Source organism: Scylla paramamosain, chromosome 7, assembly GCF_035594125.1.
Source record: "Scylla paramamosain isolate STU-SP2022 chromosome 7, ASM3559412v1, whole genome shotgun sequence".
Lineage (NCBI taxonomy): Eukaryota > Metazoa > Arthropoda > Malacostraca > Decapoda > Portunidae > Scylla > Scylla paramamosain.
Genome location: NC_087157.1, coordinates 19,252,368 through 19,266,564, shown reverse-complemented (window position 1 = coordinate 19,266,564; position 14,197 = coordinate 19,252,368). Strand labels below are relative to the sequence as shown.

At 42.5% G+C, this 14,197-nt stretch overlaps 2 protein-coding genes across 3 annotated transcripts; both read left to right on the top strand.

The window, feature by feature from the left end:
* Positions 1–317: 317 nt before the first annotated feature.
* LOC135101833 (signal peptide, CUB and EGF-like domain-containing protein 1) lies at positions 318–1,776 on the top strand. Its single transcript, XM_064006123.1, has 5 exons — positions 318–590; positions 684–820; positions 1,052–1,175; positions 1,257–1,376; positions 1,495–1,776. Coding segments are annotated over exons 1-5 (540 nt in total). The 5' UTR covers positions 318–589; the 3' UTR covers positions 1,653–1,776.
* Positions 1,777–1,906: 130 nt separating this feature from the next.
* Positions 1,907–12,344, top strand: LOC135102186 (multiple epidermal growth factor-like domains protein 6). 2 transcript variants are annotated; one of them, XM_064007008.1, is made up of 18 exons: positions 1,907–4,393; positions 4,602–4,788; positions 4,872–4,997; positions 5,141–5,250; positions 5,617–5,720; positions 6,023–6,195; positions 6,327–6,428; positions 6,521–6,676; positions 7,877–8,017; positions 8,169–8,285; positions 8,602–8,730; positions 8,833–8,999; positions 9,136–9,255; positions 9,345–9,507; positions 10,049–10,582; positions 10,805–10,892; positions 11,682–11,816; positions 12,111–12,344. In XM_064007008.1, the coding sequence occupies exons 2-15, from the start codon at positions 4,767–4,769 to the stop codon at positions 10,225–10,227; spliced, it is 1,809 nt and encodes a 602-aa protein (XP_063863078.1). In that variant the 5' UTR covers positions 1,907–4,393; positions 4,602–4,766; the 3' UTR covers positions 10,228–10,582; positions 10,805–10,892; positions 11,682–11,816; positions 12,111–12,344. The 2 variants fall into 2 exon arrangements, with proteins under 2 accessions (XP_063863078.1, XP_063863079.1); XM_064007009.1 differs by having other exon boundaries at positions 11,682–11,934.
* Positions 12,345–14,197: the final 1,853 nt, after the last annotated feature.

The window sequence follows — 14,197 nt, the reverse complement described above, 5'->3', positions numbered from 1 at the left end:
CAGCTCGTAACCGTATTATTTGAATGGCTGCTTATTGGTACAGAAGGTAAATAATGACCAAGTTTACGTAACACTGATTTATGGCCAATTAAACGAAAATATTTATTACCATTGTGATGGTATGCCACCTCCTGCTGGTATATTGGAAGGGCCATTAATGTTTGCTGGTGCTGTCGTGAAGACCTGGCCTTTCCTGTGGTATCATTTTTTATATAGGAAAGAAATGTATCCTTGCTCTCATGGTAGCTTAAAAATACTATGCATTACGAGATAAGTTGATGGAGAATTCCTGACGACAGCCTTATGTTTCAGGTACATACTTGGCCAAGACGGACGGCGATGCGAGGCGGCGGATCCCTGCGTGGTGGATAACGGTGGCTGTCAACACATCTGCCTATAAGAGCAGGGCCGTGCACGCTGCACATGTCAAAGAGGGTTTACTTTGGCTAACGACCGTGTTTCGTGTGTTGACCTTGATGAGTGTAATATACCAGGCACCAGCAGTCAGCAATGTCGGAATACCTGGGGCTCCTACGAGTGCATCTGCAACTCTGGTTACCAGCTTGGCACTGACAACAAGTCCTGTTACAGTAAGTAACCAGGAAGGCAGGCAAATTTACCTTCTGGGAAAAAAAAAAAAGTCTTCAGTTAATACCACTATTTTCTAATTGTTCCCTTTCCAGTGATCGACATGGAGGTCATTAACTCTTGTCTTGAAAACAACGGTGGTTGCCAGCACATGTGCCAGCAGGGGCCAGACGGAGCCACTTGCACCTGTCACCCGGGATACCAGCTACAACCTGATGGGCGCTCCTGTCAGGTGATTGTGGGAGGCTAATATATCCAAAATTATGCACCTTTTCTTTCCATCGCAAAAAAAAACACAGAATAAAGATGTGATAGTCGAGGAGCAATGAGAGTATGGTGACGGAAAATTTAGCTTTTCATGACCATCTGATCTTGTTGAATAAAGATTAAATAAAGCATAAGGATGTCGTTTCCGACCTCTAACCCACTTCTTGTTCTGAGAGGACCGCTTTTCCAATGGCAGGATGCGGACGAGTGTGAGGCTGGAAGCCATCGGTGCCAACAAGAGTGTGTGAATAGCGAAGGAGGCTACGCCTGCGCTTGCACACAAGGCTTCACATTGAGCTCTGACACCTTCACTTGCCTGGGTAAGTGCTTTCGACAGCTGGTGACATTCTTGATCCTCACTCCCTCTTAGAGATAGAATCTATTTTTGTGCTTTCTTACAGATGTGAATGAATGTTCAATGGAGAACGGTGGATGTGAGCACGAGTGCCAGAACACGCAAGGCTCCTTCACGTGTTCTTGCCGCAGAGGCTACGTTCTGGTCGACGAAGTCCACTGCGATAGTGAGTTCTGGACTCCTGATTCTTTAGACTACACAGTTACTATAGAAACTTTGGAAGTTGGTTTACGAACACAATTATGTTCATGAGTAAGGACGTTCACGCCTAGTCTCCTCTCCAGTCTTGGGCGGTAACTACGACGTGGACTACTCTGGCTACAGCATCCGAGGCGACCAGGACATGGGTTCGACAGCCACAGAGGACTACTCGACGGTGCTGGACGGCGAGATGACCAGAAACCGTGACACGTGGAATGACGTAACTTACATAAGAACATAAGAACATAAGAAATAAGGGAAGCTGCAAGAAGCGTCCAGGCTTACACGTGGCAGTCCCTGTACGAAACACACCTACCTATTTCCATCTGTTATCCCCATCCATAAACTTGTCTAATCTTCTCTTAAAGCTCTCTAGTGTCCTAGCACTAACTACAGGATTATTGAGTCCGTTCCACTCATCTACCACTCTATTTGAGAACCAATTTTTTCCTATCTCCTTCCTAAACCTAAATTTTTCAAGCCTGAACCCTTTATTTTTTGTTCTACCCTGGTTGCTGATCCTAAGAATTTTGCTTACATCTCCCTTGTTATAACCCTTATACCACTTAAAGACTTCTATCAGGTCCCCTCTTAACCTACGTCTCTCTAGAGAATGTAAATTTAACCGCTTCAACCTCGCTTCGTAAGGAATACTCCTCATCCCCTGTATCCTTTTAGTCATTCTCCTCTGTACTGATTCTAATAGACCTATATCTTTCCTGTAATGTGGGGACCAGAACTGCATAGCGTAGTCTAGATGAGGTCTGACCAGCGCCAAGTATAACTTTAATATTACTTCCGGCCTTCTACTTTTAACACTCCTAAAAATGAATCCTAGTACCCTATTTGCCTTGTTTCTGGCTTCTATGCATTGTTTCCCTAGACGGAGTTCAGAGCTAACTATAACTCCTAAATCTTTCTCGTACCCTGTACCTACCAGAGTTTGGGTGTTTAATGTGTACCTATTGTGTGGGTTTCCTCTACCTACGCTAAGCACTTTGCATTTATTGATATTAAATTGCATTTGCCATCTATCCGTCCATTCATTCATTCTATCTAAGTCTGTCTGCAAGGCGATGGCATCCGCTTCTGACCTAATTAATCTACCTATCTTTGTGTCATCCGCAAATTTACTAACATCGCTACTAATTCCACTATCCAAGTCATTGATATATATTAGAAATAATAATGGCCCTAATACTGATCCCTGTGGCACCCCACTAATGACATGACCCCATTCGGATTTCGAGCCGTTTATTAGCACTCTCTGTCGCCTGTTACCAAGCCATGACCCTATCCAACCTAACACCTTCCCATCTATCCCGTGCGCCCTAACCTTTCTCAGGAGCCTTTGATGGGGCACCTTGTCGAATGCTTTACTAAAGTCCAGATATAAGATATCATAACTATCACCATTATCTACTGCCTCGTACACCTTACTGTAAAAACTTAACAAGTTTGTCAGGCAAGACTTCCCCTTCGTGAAGCCATGCTGTGACTGATTTATCAAGTTATGTTTGTCTAAATGTTCCCTAATGTTCCTGGCTATTATTGACTCTAACATTTTACCTACAACTGAAGTTAAGCTGACAGGTCTATAATTAGACACTAAAGTTTTATTTCCTTTCTTAAAGATGGGTACTACATTAGCCTGCCTCCACATTACTGGTACCTCACCCGACTCCAGTGATTTCCTAAAAACAGAAACTAACGGCTCACTAATAATCTCTTTACATTCCTTCAGTACTCTGGGATATATTTCATCAGGTCCTGGTGACTTGAACTTTTTTAGCCTATCTATCTCCTGCTCCACTATCTCCCTAGTTATGGAAATATCCGTCAGCTTCTCATACTCATCTGCTGTAAACACCTGTTCACTATCTGGCATATCCTGCATGTTTTCCTGAGTGAAGACAGTTAAAAAATAATCATTCAGAAGTTTACTAATCTCCTCCCCAGAACTAACCAGCTCCCCATCTGCTGCCTTTAATGGACCTACAGTATCCTTATTTTTCGTCCTGTATACCTGATAAAATCCCTTGGGGTCCGTCTTCGCCTGGCTGGCTACCTTTAATTCATAATTGTCCTTAGCTTTCCTCGTTAACTTCCTGACTCTTCTAACTAATTCATTATACTGTATCCTTAAAACTTCCTCACCTGCTTACGCAGAGTACAGCAAGATCATTACCCTCCAGACGCGTAAGTCAAGAAGCGCACAGCGCACACATTTGCTGTGTCTGCTTGAGTGTGTGATGTTAATGTTTGTCAGTATCACAATATCTCATTAATTTCAGAATTAGTAAAACTAAAACGAACACTTCGTGTCATACTCGCATTTTCACTGTTTTACGTAATTCTCTGATATCTGTTTATGTTTCTCCTCAGTTTTTAAAGATCCGTGCAAATATTACTTTAATTCATCACAAAACTTTTAAACATTCGTGCTTACTTATAATGACTGACGAAGAGTGGCAGGCGGAATGAAATTGAAGGAATGGAAGACGAGTGAACATCAATATATTGTTTGAAACGTGTCCCAGTGTCAGCATGAGATTCTGTCCTACAGGTTGCGTCCCTGGACATTTTGTACCTAACTGTTCCCTTATGTGTAACGACTGTCCCGGGGAATGCGACTGCTCGGGGTGTGTGTGTCCCCCGCGCAGGACTGGACCCATCTGCGAACTTGAGTGTCCCTCGGGTTTCTACAGACCCAGCTGTAACGAGGCGAGTCCTGCTTGCCGAGTATAACTAAATATGGCCCGATGGATCCATCACTACACTTGTAAAACTGCAGTAAATGTTACATAAAAATTACAATTGGCCATTTTTCTATCAACACGCTTTTCCTTATGATCATAAAGGTTATTTTTTCCTGATAGGTGTGTCGCTGTGAGAACGGCGGCACATGTGATACCGTGACTGGCAACCGCACGTGTCCACCAAGTGTGTCCGGAGAATTTTGTGAAGACGGCTGCCCTGCAGGTGCCTTGTTTCCGTCCTTACTTTTTTCATTGCTGCATTGTATTGAAATAATCTATTCAACGGGAAGCACAGGAACAGGAAATAAAAAGAATGTTAAATATAATTTGTATAAATTATCTTTTATAATGAACTTTTAGCTCCGCAGACCGGAGTCAATATTATACTCGAGCACACAACCATGATGATGATCGTAAACTTTACTTCCCAGAGTGGGGTGTGCGAGTGTAAAGCAGGATATGTTGGCATTGACTGCTCCAAAGAGTGCCCAGAGGGAAAGTGGGGCGCCGGGTGTCTGCATGAGTGCCAGTGTGCCAATGGAGCCACGTGTCATCCCGCTACGGGCGTCTGTGGCCTAGACTGTCCCCCAGGATTCATGGGAACCGAATGCAACACACGTACGTTATTTTCATACTTTCATGAGAATATCCCTAACACGTACATACAACACGAGTAAATGATGACAACACTCTCTTGACAGCGTGTCCGGCTGGTCACTATGGACCGGGGTGTATGAAGGCGTGTATGTGCGGCCTGCGACCCTGCGACCCAAGCACAAGCGTGTGTCTCTGTCCGGCGGGGAACAAGGGACCAAACTGCAATCAAGGTGGGTCGTTGTACAGGCGCATTCGGCTCGCAGGCTTTTCTCTCAGGCATATACGGCATGGCTTTGCAACGTGGAGAGAAACATAATACTAACACTGTAAGGATTAACTCATCATTGACATTTAAAATATTACTCCCTCCTAGCGTGTTCTGAGGGACAGTGGGGACAAAACTGCTTGAGGAAGTGCGAATGCCAAAACGGTGCTACGTGCAACTCTGTGACTGGAGAATGCCACTGTCAGCCAGGATATGTGGTAAGGCCTCTTTCTCTGCACTTCGTTCTTGCTGCCAAATATCGCTAAAACTATTTATGTACTACAGTGTATATATATCAATAGAATTTTTTTTTGTGACTGCTACTTTTTACTCTTCTCAGCAGCCATATTTTACAATAAAAAGAAAGTATTACTTCATCCGTATTTCCTTCTTCTATACTGTCCAATGGGTGCACTAGTGACTAGTATTTTACTAGTGACTGTCTTATTCTTTGAATACTGTAACCATATTTCACATTCGTTGAGCGCAGTTAGGACCCGATTAGATTTTTTTAAAGCGTGTACGTGCGTGTGCGTGTGTGTGGGAGGGCGGAGGCTCTTCATGATGGTCTTCCCGTCCTACAGGGCCCTACGTGTGAGGCAACGTGCCCCGCCGGCAGGTATGGTGTCAACTGTAGTGGAATATGTGGGTGCCTCAATGGTGCCTCCTGCGACCACAGGACTGGCCGGTGAGTGCCTGCTTTCGTGGAGCCTGAGTGTTGATAATTCAGTGACGGCCAATCACCAAGAACGAATGAAATATTTTCCAGCTTAATACTCGTACCTAATGCCAGTTTGTGTATTCATGCTTATACTGGTATTTTCATCATATTTTAGAAAAGTTTCGATTTATCGTATTTCATTCATATAATTCAACACCAGACATGATAAAGAAATAAAAAATCAATCTACATAACATTCCCTTCTCCACGTTCCTGAAGTAATTTTTTGGAGGCACAACTGTTTATTCGACTTGTGGTCATCCCCACAGGTGCCAGTGCCTACCGGGATTCACAGGTCTTAGCTGCAGTCAGCCCTGTCCCCTGGGACGATTCGGTCAGGACTGTGTACAAGTATGTGACTGCAACGACGGTGGTGGGTGTGACAAGGTGACCGGGGAGTGCACATGTGCGCCGGGGTGGCGAGGGTCTCAGTGCAAACTCAGTAAGTACGGCAGAGCTAACTACAGTAAGCCATTTCATTGCAAATATTGCAAACCCTACGGACCTTCTTAATATCTGATGTAGGAAGTTTAAATATTACCGCTTGTTACATACACCATGAATTACTTTCAGAATGCGAGGAGGGTCGCTATGGAGCAGGTTGTGCCATGAACTGTAGCTGTGCCAATGGAGGCGAATGTGACCACATTTCAGGCGCCTGCATGTGTCGTCCAGGCAAGCTAACTACTGTACACTGGAAAACACACACACACACACACAATCAATGTAATGATTCAACATTTATATAAATCAGATTATTCTTGCAGGGTGGCGCGGGACATTCTGTTCCAGGCCGTGCTCAGACAGGTTTTGGAGCATAGAGTGTCGGTACCAGTGTGACTGTGATGTTGGCGCGACCTGTGACCCCGCCACGGGAGTGTGCTCGTGTCCGCCTGGCAAACGCGGCCATCACTGTTCCAACAGTGAGTACTTAGTTTCATGTCTCTGATGGATGTAGATATAAAAAAAGAAAGGGTGTCTAAGAAAATAAGAGAGCTAAAGAGATTCGTATGTTCCTGCTTTTGTTAATTAAATAGGGATTGGGAGGACCTAATTCTCATCATTAATGACTCATGGAAATGACCTCATGCCTCTCCTCGGCTGCTGTTGACACGCACAAAGGACACTTATGGGAAACATCTTGAAAGCCGAAATTTTGTTAATCATTCCTAGATCACGTAGAAATATTCGTACGGTATGAGGGTGCACCAATGACCCGCTGTACCTACAGCTTGCCCGGAGGACCGATGGGGAAGCGACTGTCAACACGTGTGTTTGTGTCATAATGGTGGAACGTGTGACCGCGTGTCAAGGGCGTGTGTGTGAACCCCGGGCTACACCGGTGCCACGTGTCAAGAGAGGTGTCCTACGGGAACCTTTGGAAGTGGATGTCAACATACCTGTTTGTGTCAGCACGGTACCAACTGTCAGCACGACACCGGGGCGTGTGTGTGTCCCCCCGGGTACACCGGCACACACTGCCAGCGAGGTAAGACCACAATGCATAATCAGGAAAACTGCGTTTTTAAGCACTATGGAGTTCTTGAACATATTTATTTATCTTATTTTATTTATTTATTTATTTATTTATTTATTTTTTTTGATGAGATCAGTATAAAGTAGAAATAAAAATATTTTGAGTTACGTACCTCATGTATCCCTTTATGAATACTCGAATATTTGCTTCTCATTTCAAAGACTATAAAAGTATTTCAATGGTATTCACTGGCACTCCAATACTTCGGCCTTTCAATTCCAAATTCTACTTTCTTCTTGACCTATAGTCATTTCGAAAGGAAATAAAAAAAAGTCTATCGGGACTTCTCGGATTAGTGAAAATGTATCATTCCACCATGCCGGTACTGCCTGGGTGTGAACTTTGTAAGTCAAGCGGTGATGTGAGATGTTCATTACATTTATACTAGACATTTTCTTTACAATTACTACTGTTCGTCAGTTGACTGTCTGAATGTGTGTACATCCTTTTTCTTCATGACCGTTAAAATCAATGATAAGACTTTCCAACCGTGTTTCATTAATAAGCACAAGTATAATCTTAATATCGAATGTTTCTGAACACAAGCATAATGTGAAAATATAATGACACTGGCTTCATGTTTCAGAATGCGGGCCGGATAGTTACGGTGCAGGGTGTGTCTTCAAGTGCGAGTGTCGGCACGGAGGTGAATGTGATCCTGAGAGTGGGGTGTGCAAGTGTGCCCCAGGATGGCGGGGACCACAGTGCCAGAAATCCTGTCCTAAAGGTTACTTTGGTGTCTCAGTGTACATATTCTTCAGAATTGCTACGCGGTACTTGAATTTCACAAATGATAACAAACACATGAATACTCTTATGATTTCCAATATGATCACATCAGACCTCTGAAAAACAGCCAACATAATGGCGTCTTTCAGGGAAGTGGGGAGCGGGATGTGAACGCGTATGCGACTGTGAGCAAGAAGCAAGTTGCCATGCGATCACAGGCCAGTGCCAGTGTCCTCCAGGCTTCATTGGTGACAGGTGTCAGTTCAGTAAGTAGTTATACATACCTACAGTACTCAGCAGACTAAAGGCACTGTCACATGATTAGTGAACGAGTGTGGTGGCCAAGCACGCTTCTCAGCAGCTTCTCTGACGAGTGTGGTTCAGCTGGAGTTTTGTATCGTTGACGAATCTACTCGAGCAATGATAGAACTTCAGTTCCGCACGTCTACATTGTCAGTTTCCTCGCATTCTACACCACACTTACCCACTGATCAAGGCCTTAACGTAACGCATTGCAAAGGTGTCGACTAAAAACGGATGATATTGATAGTCCGCCTCTAATTGTTCCTTGGGACATTGCAGTCTGCGCTCTGGGTCAGTACGGGGAAAGCTGCAGCAAGGAGTGCCGCTGTGGGCCGTCTCAGCCGTGTGACCACGTGAGCGGGGAGTGTTCGTGTCCGCCAGGTCGCGAGGGACAGCAGTGCCACCAGTGTAAGTTAATCACACTCCAACGCCTCAGTTATCTGTTGATAGTGAATGTAATATTTGATTACCTATTCCATAATTTGATGACCATCATGAACTCTGGCACAGACTGTGCCGAGGGGCGGTGGGGCGAAGGATGTCGCCAGCAGTGCAAATGTGCAGGATCATCCCTGTGCGACCCGATGAGTGAGGAGTGTTTCTGTCCCGCGGGACTCAAGGGCAGGAAGTGCCGCAGGGAATGTCCGAGGGGCAGTTACGGCGTCGACTGTAAGCAGGTGAGCGTTTCGGGATTATGTGTTCGCTAACAGTCTTTACACGAAATTTCTCATTATGATTGGCAAGTATTCTATGAACAAATAAATGAAGAATAAATATATGAATGCTTCATTTGTTTTCGCACAAAAATGTCAGTGTAAAAATGGTGGGACGTGTGACCGCGTGACTGGCCAGTGTGAGTGTCGCGACAACTACTACGGCGCCACCTGCTCCCTCACTTGTCCCTCCGCCACTTACGGGCCAGGATGTAATCAGGTATACAATTCCATCCCCGTTAAAATGTTTTAGTATAATACTAAGTCATCACATACATATGCTCCTACAGTCGGTTCTTTCATCGACAGACGTGCGAATGTGAGCATGGCGGGGTGTGTGATGCGACAGGGGCGTGCAACTGCCCAGCAGGGTACAGTGGCACGCTTTGCGAGATCTCCTGCCAGCCCGGTACTAGGGGCCACCGCTGCAGCTCTCAGTGTCGCTGTAAAAACGACGCTGTCTGCCATCCAGGTGATGCCTCATCCTGTTCAGGTCTACTGTATATACGGCATCGAGATATCTCTTAATTTACTCATCTATCGTTGTGTTTTCTAGTCCCGTATGATTTTTCGGTAAAACATTCGGCATTTATACATTTCTGTTTATATATTATGCAAATACAGTGCATATATATATATATATATATATATATATATATATATATATATATATATATATATATATATATATATATATATATATATATATATATATATATATATATATATATATATATATATAAATTTTTTTCTGAGATCTCATTTTTTTTTTTTTTTATGAAGTAAAGGACAGACCGAGGATGTTCAGTGTAGAAGAGGGGGACAATTGAGTGTCATTGAAGAAGAGGGGATAGTTGTTTGGAAGGTTGTGTCGAGTTGATAGATGGAGGAATTGAGTTTTTGAGGCATTGAACAATACCAAGTTTGCTCTGCCCCAATCAGAAATTTTAGAAAGATCAGAAGTCATAACAGATATGAGTTACAAAGCGGATATTTTTGTCATGACCACGCAGCTACTGGAGAATGCCAGTGTGGGCTGGGATGGACAGGACCATTCTGCGACCAGGCGTCCGATCCAGGCATGTATGGACCTGACTGCCGCATGGACTGTGCCTGTCACCACAATGCTTCTTGCGACCGCTTCTCTGGCTGCTGCGAGTGTGGTCCCGGCAGATACGGGCGTTATTGCTAGTTAGGTTAGACTATCATCATTTTTTTTTTTTATCTATCGTCTAAAGTTGACGCGTTTCAGTAATTCACAATACGGGCACGTTACTTTTTTTTTTTTTTTTACCTAATTTGCCTTTTTCTATGCCTGCAAAATAAAATTACCATTGATAAAAACAAAGAAAAGTTGTGCCAACAATAACAATAGCGGCATTTCTCACGCATGTTTTCTTTGTGGCAGTGTCCGGCAGGGTTCTATGGGGCGTATTGCACTAGTGTGTGTGACTGCCGCAACGGTGCCACGTGTGACCCTAAGACTGGCCAGTGCCGCTGTCCCCCGGCTTTTATGGGTGACACTTGTGGAGAAATGTGTCCACAAGGTAATTCAAGTTATGTTACTGTTGCAGTTGTGCCATCACCAACAAAACAGTTAATTCATTATCAAATATTTTACACAACAGGAAAAAAATAATAACTGTGTGTGTGTGTGTGTGTGTGTGTGTGTGTGTGTGTGTCCGAGTGCAAATTACTGTGCCAATGTTATGAATATAATGATCGACCTTGGCTTTCCTTCACGTATGTTCGGCGCCCACTGCCGCCAGAAATGCCACTGTGGTCTCTACCCGTGCCACCGGGAAACCGGAGTATGCCAGTGTCCGCCGGGCAGGACGGGACCAAATTGTGCCATGCGTAAGTACGAGTACAATATACACTTCCACACCTCCATTCATGCACGTTTGTATCGCAGAAGTTATACATCTCTATGTAGGATGAAAAAAAATAAATAAAAACAACAATTACAATCAATCCGCTCGTGGTGTCTTTTTACAATTATATTTTCGTCAATATTTTTTTTTATTTTACAGAATCAAATAAAAGAAACGTAAGATTTTAAAGAGAAGTTCATATCTAAGTATGTAGCTTTATTATACCTTAAAAAAAAATTCGTACTCTGTGTACTTGATATATATATATATATATATATATATATATATATATATATATATATATATATATATATATATATATATATATATATATATATATATATATATATATATATATATATATATATATATATATATATATATATATAAAGTAAATCCATTGTAATAACAATGTCGCGGAAAGCCTTTTCTGTACTGATACCATGAAAAAAGAATCCTGTACACTAAAGATATGTTTATGTAAGAAGGCATCACATGGGCTGTCGAGAGAGCTGTCTTTGTATTTCAGCTCAGTTTTCCAAAGCTTTCCACTACAGTATTATGAGCAGAAGCACTTCCATTATCCTGTCCCTGCCATCAAGTCTTAATTTTCTCCACTGAAAAAGTCTCGCTATTGAAAACCAATGGAATCTATGTAGCAAGAAGAAAAATGTGATGTGTACATGACTCCACATAGTCCCGTTGCTGCAGGGTTTTCATCAATCAAAACGTGTGCTCTCAATAAATCTAACATTATTGCTGTGTCTTGCAGCATGTGTGGAGGGCAAATATGGTCCCGGTTGTCAGCAAGTGTGTGAATGTTACCATGGCGGCAGCTGCCATCCCGCCACTGGCCACTGTTCTTGTACCCCGGGTTGGCTGGGACCCACCTGCCGCGAGGAGGATGGTGAGTATTTCACTCCTTGCTTTGAGAAAAAATGTATACTTATAACGCTAGACATCCTTCAACGCTATTAACTAACGTCTATCTCTTTCCTTCCCACACGCGCATTCAGGAGATCGAAGTGAGTATTCCTCCAGCCACTTACTCACACTTGGCGATACAAGCTTATCAATTGCAATATTAGGAATAGGTATACCACAGGTAGATGTATTACAAAAACAGTACAGAACACATTTATTGATAACTGGTTTAAATATTATGTTTCCTCTCTCCCATGGTGCTTCATCTCATCACTAGTCTCCTACGTGACGACCAGCGACCAGCGTGGCCGAGCAGACATCCCAGTGGAGCTGAGCTGATTTGATAGCGACCAGTCCAAGCGACGCCCAGCAAGGCCACGTGACCACGAACAATGATTCTTTTATTTACTGATCTCTAAGGAGACACTTACAGGTGTAGTGTCTCCAGGCCGTGTGTGTGTGTGCGTGTGTGTGTGTGTGTGTGTGTGTGTGTGTGTGTGTGTAAAAGGTTCATGACTTTCATTAAACGCCTAAGGGCAAAAGCAAATTGTAACAGAGACGCCTAGGAAGAAAAGTACGCTTGCATTTTTTGTTAGGCAAATGAGACGAGAGAAAATGGCAGCTATGAGCCTGAAATGAAGGAGGGACTACACTAAACTTTTCCAGCTTGTCGGAATGTATTTAGGCGTGCAGTCAGTACATAAATTCCCTGCTAACTAGGTCGTATATTAGAGTGAAGAAATCAATTAGGTAAAAGCTACATCATAAATAAAATCAACATCCGCCAGGCATAGAAAGATATTTTGACATGCAACACCGACATGTCCCTGAGTACTCCAGTCTCCTCTATGACCTGTGACCATCAATAAATAGGTGAAATTTGTTTTTGAGCTTCATAGCCCTACTAGGTGAAGGAACTCAGGATGCAAGGCCCCAATCAAGAGAGGAAACGTCCATACAGATCAACACATAAACGCATTTCCCGTCAGGACGGTACTAACACAAAAGCGAATAGGTAACTAATAACTATCCATGATGCAGCCGCTCGTTAACTCTAGCAGGATAACAGCACACATTCATTATTCTGCTATGTATTGTATACTCAAATACCTTGTTGTCTGAATTGTACACCATCAGCCATTTATTAACAATAAATCCACATTTTTTGATTTGAAATGAATAAAAGAAATTAAAACAGTATGTAATATAATTTTAGATAAGTCCTGCATATAGTTAGCATCACACACACACACACACACACACACAAGCGGGAACCCCTGTGCAACACACATTCAGAAATGCATCGCTCTACTGGCAATGAAGTGAGTAACGTCTAATGCAGTTCTTCAGGTTTTCTTCGTGCGACAGCCGCCACTGGGTATCATCTCACCTCACTTACTACTCAAAATTTCCAATATATATATATATATATATATATATATATATATATATATATATATATATATATATATATATATATATATATATATATATATATATATATATATATATATATATATATATATATATATATATATATATATATATATATATATATATATAAGTATATCCTGAAAAGCTCTGATATTGGTAAGGAAACCGAGACACCAACACCCGGTAATCTGTAGTTAGGTTTTGTCAAATACCGCTCTGCCCACACATTATCTAAGGTTTCTAGAGCCCATCTGTTCCCTGATATAAACATCTGACCTTGTTTACCCTCAAGAATCCCCTGACGTCAATAAAGAAAATATTATACAAAAATAAGCACTATGAACACCATGAACGTTAATTCTCTGCCGTTCATTTCACTTGTTAATCATGATTTTCATTACTTACCTGTTCCTGCTTAGAATAAATCAGGATTTATAGCCTTGATCATTCTCTGATATAATTAGAGAAAGATTATTTTTGGCACAACAGACGGAGTGCAGAGATGAGATCACGACAGCCACCGTGGCCACTGGAGATGATTGAATGGCCGGAATGGCCTCACGAGTGGCAGCGCGTGATTGGAGGGATCAGCTGTATAGATACCATGATATCCTAATATGCTGCTACCCACAGATCCCAGTTATAAATAAAAGAAAATAATTTCAATGTTTATCCTTGGCTGATGCAGAGCTCGCTGGACTTATAAAATATCAAATTTCTCCACACTCGACGGCCTCATGAGAAGTTACCGAAGTTACCCTTACAAGTCAAGAATCACGAACCTTATACATTACTTGATGGTAAACCTGAAAAATTAGCGGAAGATCTGAAACTATATACGTCATAAAATTAGCCTACTCCAACACTTTAATACTTAGATATGACCTGAAAACTAAGTGACACTGCCTCTGAAATGCTTAGTTCTTCCCC

Excerpts from the sequence above, each read along its gene's own strand:
- LOC135101833 (XM_064006123.1), top strand. Across the intron at positions 1,176-1,256 it reads TGACACCTTCACTTGCCTGG|ATGTGAATGAATGTTCAATG; the intron begins GTAAGTGCTTTC and ends GCTTTCTTACAG. Across the intron at positions 1,377-1,494 it reads CGACGAAGTCCACTGCGATA|TCTTGGGCGGTAACTACGAC; the intron begins GTGAGTTCTGGA and ends TCTCCTCTCCAG.
- LOC135102186 (XM_064007008.1), top strand. The coding sequence starts at position 4,767 with ATGGGAACCGAATGCAACACAC. Across the intron at positions 4,998-5,140 it reads GGGACCAAACTGCAATCAAG|CGTGTTCTGAGGGACAGTGG; the intron begins GTGGGTCGTTGT and ends ACTCCCTCCTAG. Across the intron at positions 5,251-5,616 it reads ACTGTCAGCCAGGATATGTG|GGCCCTACGTGTGAGGCAAC; the intron begins GTAAGGCCTCTT and ends CCCGTCCTACAG.